General features: G+C 35.8%; 2 protein-coding genes across 4 annotated transcripts in view; one reads left to right on the top strand and one right to left on the bottom strand.

Moving 5' to 3' along the window:
• The window catches only part of LOC142349403 (putative SERF-like protein), a 241,169-nt gene that overhangs the window by 159,223 nt on the left and 66,060 nt on the right, over positions 1-15,886 (top strand). The window lies entirely within an intron of this gene.
• The window catches only part of LOC142349400 (putative Bax inhibitor 1), a 189,157-nt gene continuing 174,939 nt past the window's right edge, over positions 1,669-15,886 (bottom strand). The window contains exons 1-7 of one of the 3 annotated variants that reach the window (XM_075400931.1): positions 11,316-11,790; positions 9,209-9,282; positions 7,533-7,756; positions 6,833-6,959; positions 6,129-6,332; positions 2,863-2,935; positions 1,669-2,089 (exon numbers count right to left, since the gene is read on the bottom strand). In XM_075400931.1, the coding sequence (XP_075257046.1) occupies positions 2,057-2,089; positions 2,863-2,935; positions 6,129-6,332; positions 6,833-6,959; positions 7,533-7,756; positions 9,209-9,276 (729 nt within the window). In that variant the 5' untranslated portion in view covers positions 9,277-9,282; positions 11,316-11,790 and the 3' untranslated portion in view covers positions 1,669-2,056. Of the gene's footprint in view, positions 2,090-2,862; positions 2,936-6,128; positions 6,333-6,832; positions 6,960-7,532; positions 7,757-9,208; positions 9,285-11,315; positions 11,791-15,886 lie in introns of those variants that run through there. The other 2 variants (XM_075400932.1, XM_075400933.1) reach the window with 2 other exon arrangements.

The raw sequence follows: 15,886 nt of genomic DNA, 5'->3' as shown, positions 1-15,886 counted from the left end.
ATTTTTTAGTTGAATTAAGTTAAAACTTTTGTTATAAAACAAAAAATTGTGATATGCTAACAGGAAACATTTCTGCTAATGCAATCTAATGTAGAGAATCATGGAAGCTTTGCATAAGGCTTGATTATTCAAATTAACTCTTGGCTCTTTCATTTTAAAATGACGCTTTCGCTATATTTTAGCACACAAAATCTAAAGAGCTGTTTAGCACTAATTAAGTTTGTTGAAAAATAAATGTTCTAGAATTTTCAGGACAGTTGAAATCAAAACCTAATGAGAAAAAAGCTTTCAAAAAGATATTACTGTTATTAAAACACCTGCCTAGGAAACGTAACGAGAAAATTTCCTCAGAGCAGCAAAGAATTAACTGGCCAGAATTTTGTAATTATTATATATTAATCAAATTCAGGTTTGCCTTCAGATCAATCAATTGAAGATATCACTTGCTCTTAGTAACGCAATTTTTTCGACAAGGATGATCAGTGTCGAATACCCCCTTTTGATGCCAATTTAAGACCGGCCTGTTATAATATCAGCTAATAGAGAAAACCAGACCGTTCAGACCAATGATTGACCGCTGAGAACTTTTCTTTCGATTGCTTGAGCTGAGTGATGTTTTCCCAGTTGACTTCGATTTTCGCATGATCTATATTGCTTTTTCAGAACTTTAAGCAGCTGGACTCAATTGCCTAGAGGTCAATTGCTATGAAAAAGTCAAATTGTTTTTCTTATTCCAAATATGATTTCTGGTGTAAAATTAACTCTGGTGGCACCATTTAATCAACTATTGTTGCATTATTAATAGTTAAATAACTTACTGGTGAAATAAATCGTTAATGATCAATTCAAATTGCCAAAACTGCTTAACCATCAGACGAGTTTATAGCACTCTTTTATCGCCACTTTTTATATGTTAACAGTGGCGATAAAGAGGGCGGTAAATTCTTATTCTAATAACTGCAACAGTGTGATAATGTTATGAAACTATTGTACTCACAAGATTACAGTTGTAATCACTACTGTTGTAGACCCAAAATATTATCACACGGTTGTTTTCGCCATCTCGATGTTATTCAACTTTTCGGCTTCAACAAACCTGTGTCAATTTTCAACGAAACTTCCTAGCTAACTTACCCTCGGTACACCCGAGTGAGTTAAACTGAGTTTCCACCTGGTGTTCGAGAGGAGTTAAACCGACCTTAGTTCTATTGTTCTAATTCAAAGAAATATGTTTAGGATGAAGAGTCCGAGCTAAAACTTTTTCGACTGTGCTCCACCAGAGGAGAGCAAAAAGAACTTCATGGCTTCATAGTTTTTAGTTCCCTGAAACTGGCGCTACTCGTCATATTAGATCTGTTTATTAACTACTAAAACGCATTTGTTTGCACGAACACGTTTGGCTTACAATGAGCTTTTTGAGGTAGATGACTCTGTGTACACGTTTCCCAAGTAATTGCAACTCTGCAGTCTCGAGAAGTTTTATGGAAATAAGTTTGAAAGCAAGTGAACTCTAATTAACCTCTCGGCTATCAGGTCTCGGATGCTAGTTTATCTTACAATCGCTTTAGTCTGAGCAATAGACTTAATTTCCGAATAAGAGCAGTTTATTGTAATCTATACCATTCTGTTCTGAAAATTCATTTCTGGGTTCTTGTATTTAAAAACAAATCCAAGCAAAAATTCTTAGAATCAGGGAAATAATATACACCAAACAGGGGAACTTTTAAACTAAAAAAATCATTATTTTCAACCAAAATATATACAGCTAGAGTTAATTTTTTAAAAAAAAAAAACAAAATGTTTTGCTTTTGGTTTCTGCATTTCCTTTAAATTTCTACAACTCTAACTGCATTCGAAATATTAACTGATTTTTTCCTCTAACGATAAATTTCCATTGATCTACTATGAGAACGATTTACAAATGGTTAGTAGTTTCCGAAGTTTTTCGCTTTATGGGTTATTGAATTGAGTCATCGAATTAATTCCAAGTGCTGGCTTTTTCTTAGTTTCCGTTGTAAAATTCACCAGTTCCTTCAACAAAGAGCCTTCTACCCATCTATCGTCTCTTGCTGTTGTTTCCCTTTCGCTCCTAAATTAAAACTCCAGTGACATGAAACTTGATAGCATTGATAAGAATCATGGAAAATAATAATCATCATTATGGATACTTAATCATGGAAAATCTTGACAAGATCTTGCCATGTTACATGGAAAGATAATATGAGATATGTACGAACTTGCAAGTTCTTTGCATGGCTGTCAAGAAACAAGATCTTGGCAAGATTTCCAAGAAAGATTAACCATGACATGGCAAGACGTACCAAGAATTTTTAAGTATTAAAAATTCAATAGCACCCAAAAACATGAATTAGCACGAAATTATAATGTTATTTATATTTACTTAACAATTCCGGAAATCAATTACTAGAATTTCAAATCTTTCTGCCTAAAAAAATCCCCAATCTTTTGAACAACAATATGTTGAAACACACAAATCAAAATACGACGTTGAAGAGGTACAGTAAAGAAGCCCTAATGGGAGGGTAACATACTAGTCGAAAGTTCGATTAGGCGAAGTCAATTTTCGTAGCCATTGGGCGAAAATTTTGAACTAAAGTTTTGTGGACATTAGGCGAATACCAATTGAAGACTTCAGACGGTGCACCTGACTTTCACCTCTAGTCAGTACGTTTGATTTGCGCTCAGGCGTGAAATTTTGAAGTTTCAAACTCAGCTTAAAATCCAGTGTTTAAACTTGAGTACACAGTAGTAAACTTGATGAATTGACATGGATGTAAATATATACGTTATACCAAGTACGTTACCACTACAGTTGAGTGTGTGTTTGTTGAGAATACTGACCTCCTTTTTGGAGAGAATGATAAGGAGTCGGACAAAGACGTTGATGAAGTCGATGAAGAGATCGACCGAGTGCCTAGAACACATCATGAACTTAGCCCACAAGCGTCGGACGAATTGCTCTGAAAATACTGGCAGGAGTCATTGTACTTCTATTATTCATTCGTCTGCTTCAGTCAAGGACTTTTACGTCATGACTCACAAATGAATCGAAAAGTCTAAAGCGGTCAAGCCAAAATGAAGACACACGACTGCAATATTAAAAATTATGTTAGAGAGCAATTAATCACCATCATAGCCAGCCAGTACATCAAATCACCCCTCGTATAAACACCCCCTTCAGGGTGTAAATTCTATTTTATTAATTTTATTTTTATTAATATATTTCTGGTATCTAAAATTCCAACCGGGAATCGACTCAATGTCTGATCAAAGTTCATGCTCTAACATTTCTTCACGCAAAGCAGTAAAAAATCATTTTCTCCACATAAAAAATCACATCTCCCGATCGGAATTCATTAGATTCGTGATCTAACTTTTTGATCTTAATGACATTTGTACAATTTATATGTACTGATATTCGCAATTGTCAAACAATTCCGTTATTAGGACATTCAATTAGTTTATCTTTCAAAAGAAAATGACCGCTATGTTTTTCAAACGCGAAAAATGTCAAACTTTTAGGCTAGCTACTGAAAAAATGTATATGCGTGCTATATTTTTTCTCTTTTAGTCTTGTCACCGACAAAACACAGCTCCAAGTTTGCCAGAAAATGACTACCCTAGCTGCGTAGAGATTCGGCCTTAAAATAACAATGAAAAAAATGAGACGTAAAACTAAAAAAAAACCGTCTCAAGCACAGTAAATCTGTCGTCAATTAATATTAAGATAGCTTCAATTGACCTAAAATCTTCTCATTGAAGTGAGCAAAATTAATTAGTGTAAACAGAAAGTTAATTTGAGAGGGAGGTAGGTAACATGTCACCCAAAAAGCCAATTACGTGAATAAACATATGTATGACTCCAATAAGTGGGAAAATGACATCACACATGCAATAACAGATGCTACTTTGAAGTTAGCGTAATCGCAATAGAAATCTTGAGAACGAGAAAATAACCGAGGAAGCCAATATTAGCTTTGCTTTGCTCAGCTTTCGCTATTGCATCTTTTTAATGTGTGACCTAGTTTTCTTCTGATCTTTATTGCTCTATTCATCTTTATCGTCATCCTTTAACCACAAAAAAGTTTTAATTCTTCAGTAAAATACTCATGCGTAGTGGCGTTTAGCTATCTCAAAAACTTTAGAAAATACCATCAAGACCTTAAGGCATTTTTACATTGTGCTCGCTTAAGTCAGTTTTGTTTCGCTTTTCCACACTACTTTCTGACTGATGATGGTTCCAAAGAGTCCAAAAATATTCTTGAGTTCACACACACTAGTAAAAATCAGGGAATTCTTGAGCATTAAGAGCGCTCATGGACTGACTTGCAAAATAAAAACTAACGTCAGATAAACTGCTCTCGAACTACAGGTGTGGATTTAATTTAGGGATGTAACTTAGAAATTTTTTTATTGGTGCAAACACTCGGAACTCATATGGGTTCGAACCCGACACCTCCAGGATAGCCGTCAGCCATCTTACCCACTGAGTTACATTTACAATAATTGCTTCAAACTTCGTTTGAGAGCAATTAATTAACAATTACTGCAATTCAAATGTCTCGCCTTGAATTTTTTGTTCATCCTTTTGTCACGCTGTGTTCAAGCGATCAAGTAGGCGTTTCGCAAACTTCATGCTCGACAGTCAGAAAAATAGAAGTAGTGAAAAATTATTTCTTTTCCTTTGTTAACAGCGTTGTCGTAGTAATGGAGCCATCTTCGACGTTTATTTATTGTCTAGGCTATTAAAATCTCTAGCATAACCGACTCAGATCGGAAAAATTGCTCGTGAACAAATCGTGGAACCTCTAACGAATTTCCGGAGAGGTCGGGGTGGAGGAGGGGCTAAGAAGTTCACTAAGGAGCTTCAACTGGCGTCATTAGAGGTTATTATATACCACAATTTAGATTTAAAATGAAAATGACAATTCTGGCACAGTTTTCCTATAACTTTCATTAGAAAAAACTATGGCCAATTGAGTTCAGTCGCTTAAAATTGTGAATGAGAGAGATATAGATGACGCAAAACGCATTATGTCGAGTGGGTAAAAGTCTCTCGACAAGTAAAAACGGTGAAGCAATAATTTTTGCATTAAAAGACGTTTACAATAATTTCTTCAGATTTCGTTCGAGAATTAATACTTAATCGGAAACTTAAAGTCGAAAATGCGATAGGAAAGTGATCCAGGGAATAAACTTGTCCAAATGGAAATTCGTCTGCCCTTCGAATCGATAGTTCTGATATATTACTCAAATTGAGCTATTCAAGCCATTACATTCACTTAATTATACGTTGACCACGAACACAGTATAAAAAGTAAGTATCGATAGTTGCTAGATTTTCTCAGAGAAAGCCTGATCTATTATAAATGATCTAACATTCATTTTTATGGTGTACAATGTAAAATCCACTAAAGAAACTTAATCACCCCAATTTAAAAAAAGTTAAAGAAAACAAACATAACCGAATAACGTCGGGTGAATTGCTCTCAAACGACCGGCTGGCTTCATCAGTAGCTAGCCACGATTTAGTGAGGCTGGCTTCAGCTTAATTGAAGGTGCGTGAGGTGAGCGCAGCGGGGGGGGGGGGGGACCGGGGGCAACTGTGGGAGGGGGTTTTGGCTGCATAGTGCCGTCCAGGTCTGAACGATGTTCAGGGGTGGGGATAGGGGCGGGGGGGGGGGGAGTGGAGTGAGAGGGGGGCTGATGTGGGGTGGGAGGGGAGTGGGGTCAACCTCTAAGAACCGCCCTTCACACCATAAATATAAGTCTCCAAAACAGATTCTGTGAATCGCATATTTAAAGACTAGTGAGCTGAAAGGCTCTAAGAGCACTTCATGCCCGCTGGGCGCTACCTGTTAATCCCGTTTTTGAGGACGAAAAGTCCAATGGGTCTGACGAAAAATCTGTCAAGCGAAAAATCGCATAAAAACACCGACAGGACTAATATAATTGCTAAACTTCGTTTGAGAGCAATTAATTCTGCATCAAAAAGTGATTTTAAACTGAAGCAGATGGACAAACTCTGATATCAAACTCAGATCTTTGACTAACCAGCGCAACTTGATAAAATTGGGGCAATTTAATTCGCACTAAGACGAGCTAACCAAATGAAGTCCTTCTCTGCACAGTCCTCATATCTGTAGACTATCATCTGGGTATCGAAGAGGATGAATCCACAGAAGACAGCCAGTCCCAGGTAGAGCTCAGCTCCTCCGAACAGTCGGAATCCGAACACCCACCTCAGCATGTTGCTCCAGAACATGATGTTGAGAGCAGCCATCAGGAACCCTCCAAGGTACAGGAGCGACCTGGAACAACACCTAACTGCAAACATTCTGCTAGCATTATCACGTATTATATAGCTTGTGTCGGCATTAATGCCATTAAAGCACACGCATACAAGATCGACCAACGAAACCGAGTCAACTGTGACAATTCTTAAATCTTAAAAACAAAACTGTGGAACTACATACTCTTTTAAAAGTCAGACGTTTCTCTGAAACAAACTGGCACTTACGTTACTCTCGAAATTGTCTTTTTTTGTTACCAAATAAAAAAAGTTTACTCAATAGAGGTTTTCTCGATCACCTCAGCTCTTTATTTACAAACAACAGGTTGCACATAAGCCGAAGTAATCAAACGGTTTCCTTTCTCTCAGTGAACAAATTTTGTTGAACAACTATGGATTAAAAATTGAACAGACCAATATTAAAAAAATCGAATGAGCAATAGAGGATGATCATATTCCAATGGAAGGGGACGGTGGATTGGGAGGAGAAACCAGTAATGCAGTAATTAATGGACTGACCTCTTCTGGGAGTAGAGAGCCGCGAGGGTGAGGGACGCGAATAGGAGACAGGTGTAAAGGAGAGCAGTGACCACGATGGCCGGATTCACCTGGATCACCATGTCCAGCAGGGGACCCAGAGACAGACCTAAAATGACAGCGAACTGTTTTGCATTTACGAATCGATTAGTAAATCCAGGAGATGAGATGAGGATAAATTAAACAGTAAGTTTACAATATCACTCCATAATTTGTCGAATCCCGCATAGTGAAGTATGTTACTCAATTAAGGTAACAGTTCTGATGTAAAAATATTTTTTATCATTTTTGTACTCTTCATAGAGTACTCATCTTAGCGGACGGGGAAGTCATTACAGTATCGTTAGAACTATGCAATGTTTCATAAGCGTACTGGCGGTTTCGTGTATTTAATAGTTATAGGAATATTAGTAAGTAATTGCTGTTCTACAAGTGTCTTCGTTGTGGCGACCATTGATATGCCTCTACTAAGCTTCCCACAAACGGATTAGATCATGAATGCCAACTTAAATATTCTTTTTCAAAATTCTCAAGCACGGAAAGCAAAGGCTAAAAACAGTTCTCAATTGATACGGAATCATTTCCACCTTGAAATGAAGAGTGATGGAATCTTTAATGAAAAAGTGAAAGAATTGCTAAAAAATGGGAAAAATTATCCAAGTCAGCATCTACTCTCTCTAACCATTGCAGAATCCGAACAGGCCCAGAGCAGCCACCCGTTTCTGCTGCATGCCAGGGGAGGAAGTTGCTGCCAGGTAGAGCAAACATCCGATTGAACCCACGATGGGAAGGAACCCAGCAACCTGCATGTACTGTAGGAACACGAATGCCCCTGTGGCAGCCGCCATTAGACACAGCGACATACAAGCGTACACATTACGCAAGTGCGCCTTAGCTCCCTTCGACCTGAAAAACGCTTATCAATTATTGATGTTGCTAAATTACTAAATTAATTTTGCCCGTTGCTAAATTATTTTGTATATTTCTTTCAGATCTCGATTTAAATCACCATGCGTCAATTTTTCTCATTTCTCTTAAATTATCCAAAACATAAATCTCAATTTTACTTCGCATTTAATTGCTGTTGTTTTTGACGGCTGTCAGAACTTAAACATGTAATTAGGAGCTAAAGTGCTGCCCCACGTTAACCGACTACACTTTTAGGGGGAGGGGCTTTCTTATAATTGACCCTTTATTAAAAAAAGTGTTTCCAACAGAAATCAAGCACTAATAGTGAAAATCACAGTATTCAAATATTTCTGAAATAGCAGATTGCTACAGAACGGAAAAAGAACAATATAATTTTGAGAACCTCGATAAATTTGTTGGGCTTTTCTTTAGACAGCAAGATGACTTTTATAAATCAAGTGAACCGCGTTTGTAGACAGTGTTATATACAATTACAGAAGTTCTATTCGATTCAAAAGTTTTTGGGCAAAAAGTAAAGGCAAGAAATTGCATCCTGTTTAATTCTTTCAAGCCTGTATTAATGTAATGATATATACCTTCAATTGAGAAAATCACTGATCGGAAAACTTCAAAAATACAAAATTCGGCTGCAAAGTTTGTATTGGACTTTTCACAGAATGTATCAGCAAAACATTTGCCCAAAAAATTGCACTGGTTGCCTATTGAATCAAGGATTCTTTTCAAATTTTTAGCACTCATGTTTAAAGTTGATAGATCGATGGCTCCTATCTATATAAATAATTTATATCAACGGAATACAACATCTGCCCGGCCTTCACGTCAGAAACTGTTTCGAATCTCGAAATGCTCGTCAAATGCGAGAAAAAAGTTTCAGTTTTCAAGGCGCTAAGAGATGGAATGAGTTACCTGATTACATCTAAAACGCAAAAACTTTCGAAGAGTTCAAGAAGCTGCTGGAAACACACTTATTGTGTCAAGCCTTTTGATTTTCGACAACCACTCTTGGGCAGGGAAAGAGTGGCTAAGCTTCCATCAACATCATTTTAAAAGCATGTTTAACTTAAAACCCGATAACTTTGTCGCAAAACCAAGTAAGAAAGCAACAGTCAAGTAAAGTTGATCTTAATAGACCAGTTGACAGATATTCAAAACGATCACTAATAAAATGCTTCAGCACAATGATCTCATGCTTTCTTTTAAATTGACTGAGTTATTAGTTGGTATGAAAAAAATTTGCACTTTAAAGTTAAGTCAGTTCCAGCGAATATAAAATTAAATAGACTAGGGAAAAACACCATCCCCCTTGCCTTCCACAAGCTTAGTGCCCATATTTTTTACGCTCCAAAGCGTTTGGTGGGTTCTTTTTACATAGACACGTGTTATACAACTGGGGGTATAATAGATCCACAAAATGAACATTTAACTAACAGCTGAGAAAAATTGAGGCATTTGTCGAGTTTGAAGTCGTATCGGTTTCCACTGAAGAAATCCATCATTCGTTTCTGAAAAACATCACTTTTAAATTTCAATCAATTCGTCAAGTTTAATATTGTAGAGTCAGATTTATAGAGCTTATGGAATTGGTAGCAATTCTCATAATCCGAAGCAAAAAGAATCACATTTAATGCACTTAATTTGGAAGTTTGCAAGAAAGCTTAGTTACTGCTTAAGGAGGAACTAATAGCCGGTTCGACGCCCCCAAAACGTTTTCAAAATTCAAAAAATAGCAAACATTCAATCAAAGTGAATTTGAAGCATTGAATTCTGCTACTGATCTTCTCCCTATTTCTTTTTTGTGTTTTAAGACATGTTTTTTCGTCACCCATATTTAAATAGTTGAAAATCTTATGTTTTGTTACAAAGAGGAGATAGTTGAATAAATCATGGGATTTTTTTAATGCAACAAAGAACGTTTTTTAATAGGTTTTAATACTTTTTTTGCACTTGAGATTCATTTGTTGCTTAGCGCACCATCTGTTGTACAGGTAGTCGCAGAGTAAACAACACGGTATCGAAAGGTCTCTGGAGAAAAATTGATCGGACCTCGCAAATTGCCGTGAACTGCGTAGAATACTTATCAGAATAGGATCCAGTGTGCTTCATCACTTTAAATTGTTCAGCTCAGTTTCAGGTAGATCACACAATTATGTTGCACTCAGCTTCAAATTTGAACTCTATTAAGCTCAATGCTATTAACAATGAACTATGAAACTCTATGAGACGACAACTTTTTCTGGTTTCTTTTGACTTTGATGTTTTGACCGCTGACGCAATAATTATATTAATTAAAGTTTTCTGAACTATCTCCATTTATCTGAAACAGAAACGACAGTCAGAAATCAAGTGTTGAAAGTGTGTACTAGCCGTGAACGAAACGTAAATCGGATTAACACATGGACGGATGATTTGATTCTGGTATCGATCCGAAACAAAGCTTGACTTTATCGAAGAACAGAGTTTGACTTGATGTCAGATATTGATTAAGTCAAGTTTTGTTTCGGATCGATACCGGAATCAAATCATCCATTCATATGTGTTAATCCGATTTACCTTTCGTTCGCGGCTGATACACACTTTTCACACTCGATTCTGACTCTCGTTTATGTTTCAGATAAATGGAGATTGTTCAGAAAACTTTAGAGGCTGAGTTCAGCATAATCGTGTGATCTACCTGAAGCTGAGCTGAACAATTTAAAAACCCTTAACACATTCAAAATGCTGACACTTTGTCTCTTCTTTTCCCGTTCTGTTTCATTTTGTTTTAACGTAAAGGAGAGGAGGTCAGTGGTGGCCATTTTCCGTCAGTCTGTCAAATATTCATGTTTCATAGGGTATGAGGTTTCAAAAATTTTTGCACTTTCTTTAACTCAAATTTCATTTTCTGGCCTGCCCTTCTGGATTTTTTATTTTCAACTAGCATTTAGGTTAATTTTAACGCTTAGTTTGTGTTCTTCGAGAGAAAAATGGAAAGAGCCTCTCCAAGTGTCGATCGTGTTTTTAAAGAGCTTTTAAATGAATGGAACCGCTTTTGGATCTCTCCAAAAAAAGATATCGACTAGCCCAAATTGATTTAAAAAAGCAGGGTAGCATGTTCCTAAAACTCGTATAAAATTAAGACTGAAAATAAGAATAGAAACTGAAAATAAGAAAAAATTGAGTAGAAAGTAATTGGAAACCAATAAATACTGATATCATCGCAAAATAGTTTATCATTTTATCAAAACGAGCAACAATTAATATCTTTAAAGGCACGTTGACATAAATACGAGTAAAACGGTGTTTGAAAAGAAAAACGGTGTTTGAAAACCCAGAATACTTTTGATCTCGAAATTTACTTGATTACAAAACGCTTTTGAAATGACAACACGAACTTCCCAAATCTATTTAATAAAAATGAGAAGTTTGGATCAAAACCAGCAGTATCAAATTTTTCAAAAAATAATATGTTTTCAGAAGAACTCCCTTGTCTTGGAGTCATATGCCGTTACTCATGAACAAAAACAAACATCCTTAAACTAAACAAAGGGATATTCACCTGCTATTTTGACCTCTTCGGCTAATCTGAATTCAGACAGAATAAATAAAACAGACAACCTTGAATAAAAACAGCTACAGACAGTATCAGAAAAGCAAAAAGTAACAGCTACAAAAATGTAAAAGAAAGCAGCTTCAAATTATTCTAAACTGTTACCTCTAACACCAGCTTTATAATCAATTTGACTTTTAAAATGTTATTGTCACAAATATAACTTCAACTAGTCGATAAAGTCGATGTTCCAAACTAAATTTCGGATGCTTTCAGATTTTTCGGAAGTGAATTTAAGCCGTTCAGACAGATTTAACTTGAGCAATATTAATAATTCTGGTAATATAGTCACTTTCATACAAAATGACGCGAGTTCTAAAAAAACCAACACGAGCTACGTGTTTTTTCATGTATGAGTTATACTAAGTCTGTGCTATATCCTCAACATGAGCGGCAAAACTATATTCTATATACATTCTATATATTCTCAGCTACCATCGAACTAATACCAACACTGTTATGCCAATAGATAGCTTGCAAAGTAAGAAAATGTATATAGTATATAACTATGAAGACGATCGTCAAATTGGCCGACAGGTGGTTTAGCCGACAACCGAAAAATAACAAATGAAGCCCGCAACCAGAGACCGCACACCAATTGCAGTATCTGGACGAATAAGTGATATTTTGACCAATCCAATTTTTTAACCACCGAGGGTTTTTTTCTTGACTAAGCCCCCTCTCGGCCAATAATCCTAGCACCAATAACGAACTAGCCAATGCCATAATAGTTAAAAGCACAGGTAGGCTGATTGCATCTACAAGATAAATACCAACACAGCCAATGATATTCTAACACGCTACCAAAGCATAGCTAGCAAACAAATTTGCAAATCTTGCTTTCAGTTGCATCATTCTCAAGAGAGAAAAGGAAAATAATAGCTTTTCCCATTCATTATCTAACATTGGGGGAACACATCATTATCAGCACATTTCTTACTCAATTATTTCAACGTCTATTTGAGCAAGAAGAGTAAATTTAATGGCATATTCAAGCAAAAATTTTGCTTTACGGAGAATTCGCAAAAATATTCTCTTGACAATTAGTTTTCGTCAAAAGGCAGGATACAATTTTAACTTAATTTTATTTTAAACAGGGTTTGACTTGAAATGCAAGCCAGAAACGGCTCATACAACATAATTTTATACCATAGAAGCAAAAAAACTATCATAAATACTACTATACGTTTCATAAGTCGACATAGCAATTCGGCACAATACTGGTGTAACATTTCTATTGTTACCAATGTCGAAATTAAAAGATATGAACTTAAGACAAAGGCTTCAAAACTCTCACCTCCTTCAAACGTTACGAGTTTTTAGTGAAACGTGTAATAATATAAAAATGAAAAATGGGCGTATTGAAATGGATGTGTTCTCTTTTGCCCACTTTTTAATTCAAAAAACTGGGATCTTTTCCGTTTGTGCCCCCAGCTTAGTGGGTGGACATTATTTGTACCCCCAAATATTATTTGCCATATTTTTACAAAATGATTTACTATGTAATGGCACGTGCTCCGTAACTGGGGGGTAGCATAACGTACTGGGGGGGGGGGGGATTTCTTTTCGAGAAATCACTGATTGATTCTCTTCAGTTTTTCTATTCATTCGCAGGCGACCTTGCTAGTGCAACAAATAACCCTAAACCCAGACAGCAAAGGACAGATTAGCTATTCGATTTCGAGCTATCATGAAAGTAGCCCACACTAACCAGGAGAAAAATATTTTTAATGCGGCGATTGAGAAATTCGAAAACTCAATAAAAGGCGTCTGCGTTTTCCTAGAACCACCATTCACGTCATGGACACAACGTAGCGCCAAAATCTGTTTTAATGAACATAACCGAGCAATGGTTGGACAAATAGTTCTCGATTGAGTGAAGGGGAGTCGATTCCATTGTAGCATGCTTCAACAGGCGTGGGGTGTTATAAATTTTGTGTCAAGCTCACAGAGGGGCTTCAAATAATGCTATTTGGCATAGCTCATATAGGCAACTCTTGTCAATTTGACGTGGACGAAACGACACCAATTTCAACGCGCTTTTCATTTTAGTATTTATTTCAAACTACCGCGCACTTCCGAATGAGAGACCAATTTAAACCACAAAAAATCAAAAATTCAAGCGTTATAAAGATCACTCTAGAAGTCAAAACCATCAAGCAAAAAATTGCATAAGAAATTGACACCACGATAATAATTGCTTCAGACTTCGATCAAGAATTAATAGTAGTAATAAAACAAAATTCAAATAACCGAAAATCAGCAATGAACGCAAAATTTGTTGTATTTGTAAACTATTCAACTAGAGAATACAGCCGGTAATTGTCCAAAAAGATTGTCCTATCACGTTTAAGCTGTTTTCAAGGGGTATTCAAAAAAGGAACAGAAAGAAATGCTAAAAAGTTACACAAATTTTCGTTCCGATATAAGGATATCTTTACGTCCCATTTTTGCATAATATCCCCCTTTTTGCAAGAATTAGATGTCAATGCTGCAAAAAAACGTCAAGAAAATATTTCGTACCAAAATGCATTTTCTCTCGTGAAATTCTGTTAATACAATTCAAACGTAGCCGAAAGAATTGCGGAATAGCTGCGAAATAGACTTGCGTGCCGTATAATACACACAAATTTAAGTTGAAAAAGTTATCTACGCCGCTCAAAAAAACTATTAAAAATCATTGTGATTTATTAAGAAGGCCAAAGTATTTTGAAACTCACCCCGCAGTATTTTTTATTAGGGACCTTTATTAGATGAATGAGTTCTTTTCACCTTCAACTGATTCAAATTAAACAAAAAACTTGGAAGTGGAAGTCATTTCATTGAGTGAAGTAAGTCACTTATGATCAAAATCACGCAAATTCAATTAAAAAGTTTACCAGAGAGAGACGGAGAGAGAAATGAAGCCTTTTCTGAGAAGAGGAAAAACACTGGAAATGTGACTCAGCTTTGCTGCGCGAACAGTAAAACGAGAAAAGAGCGTCAGAGGACGAAGCAGAAAATATAGCAGGACAAGTCCTGAATTACAATTCAAAGATTTGAATTGACTAAAGACTTGACATTTAACATTTTTACAGCAACATTAAACTAAGGCAGTTAAGTTAACAAAACCCATGAACTTATATGCGCAAAATGAACAAAAAAGACTTTTCCCCAGATTTAGTGTTTTAGGAACCACTAAAAGAATTTAAAAAATATTGATTATAAGCATCCTTAGCACGAGTATATAGAAAATAACCGTGTTGGAATCAATGAAAGACAAAGTAAATAGTCAAAAATAAAAATCAGAAATTGGCAAAAACTAGAATATCTTTAAAATCCAGTGCCGTCAATTTAGGAGAACCTCGTATCTACAAGCCAAAATCATCAACCACAGCATGTCTTGAAACTTAAGAAGTCGTAAAATGCCTTTTAGCAATTGTAGTGGATGAAAAGGACAATAATTATCAATGAAGGCAATTTTCACAAATTCACATAATAATTTGGAAAGCATGCGAATCTCAGTTAAAGCAAACCTTAAAAGTTTGAGCCAATAATTTGATTAAAATTACGCCGTAGTAAAAGTTGAATATGATTTTTTGAGACCAAACGATAGGACAACAAGAAAGACAAAAATCAACTTTTGGAGAAGTGCTAAAATCATAAAAACTTTTGCTATGGACCAATTAACCTCAAACAACTAATTATAATCACCACTTCCTCATTAGAAACCAAAAAAAATCTGTCACTATCGAGATTAAGTGATCAGACAGCAATAAGACAACAAAGAATAGCAAAACTCGAAAATTTACTGAAGGCTTGAAAACGAGCAGCGTATATTTCATAGAAAGCAAGAGCAATGCCATGGGAAAAAATTCGATTAATTTAAGCATCTTAAGCAACATATGACTCCTATCAGTAATAAACAGTACAACAAATTGAACAAATGAAACTCTCAAAACTCAAAAACTAGATGGATCACGAAAAGAATATGTCAAATTCATAGAGACAATTAGCTTGGTCCTAGAACAATTGAAAATATTGCAATAAAATCTCTTATCAGCCTATGGGATCTGTCCCTAATGAGAATAAATAATAAGAAAAACTACGACAGTACTCGCAAAACTTCATAAAATCATTATAATGTTTTCAGAACAAATAGTGTCAGAGTCACAAAGACGAATAGCGATACACTCAAACCATTAATTGGCGTAATTTTTGCCTCAAAATCAACCAATGAGACCCCTCATTAATCAAAAATCCAAAATGTATACTAATATTTTATGACAACAAATATGGTCAAAGGCATAAAACAAACTTTAGCTGCCCGTTAATGATACATTAGCTGCCGGTTAATGATTTCAAGAAATTGAAAACAGGCGCATTTAGAACACATATTTATGATATTAATAGCAGTCAAGAGAAGAAACACTTAAGACAAGACAAGTTAAATTGACGTAAAAAAAAATCTTTTGAAAAAAATCACGCTTCGAACTTTTTCGCTAGCTTTACTACTCCAGCGTGATTAAAATCAGCACTCT

This window comes from Convolutriloba macropyga, chromosome 11 (genome assembly GCF_964194025.1).
Source record: "Convolutriloba macropyga chromosome 11, txConMacr16.3, whole genome shotgun sequence".
Lineage (NCBI taxonomy): Eukaryota > Metazoa > Xenacoelomorpha > Acoela > Convolutidae > Convolutriloba > Convolutriloba macropyga.
This window is presented reverse-complemented; position numbering and strand designations above follow the sequence as displayed.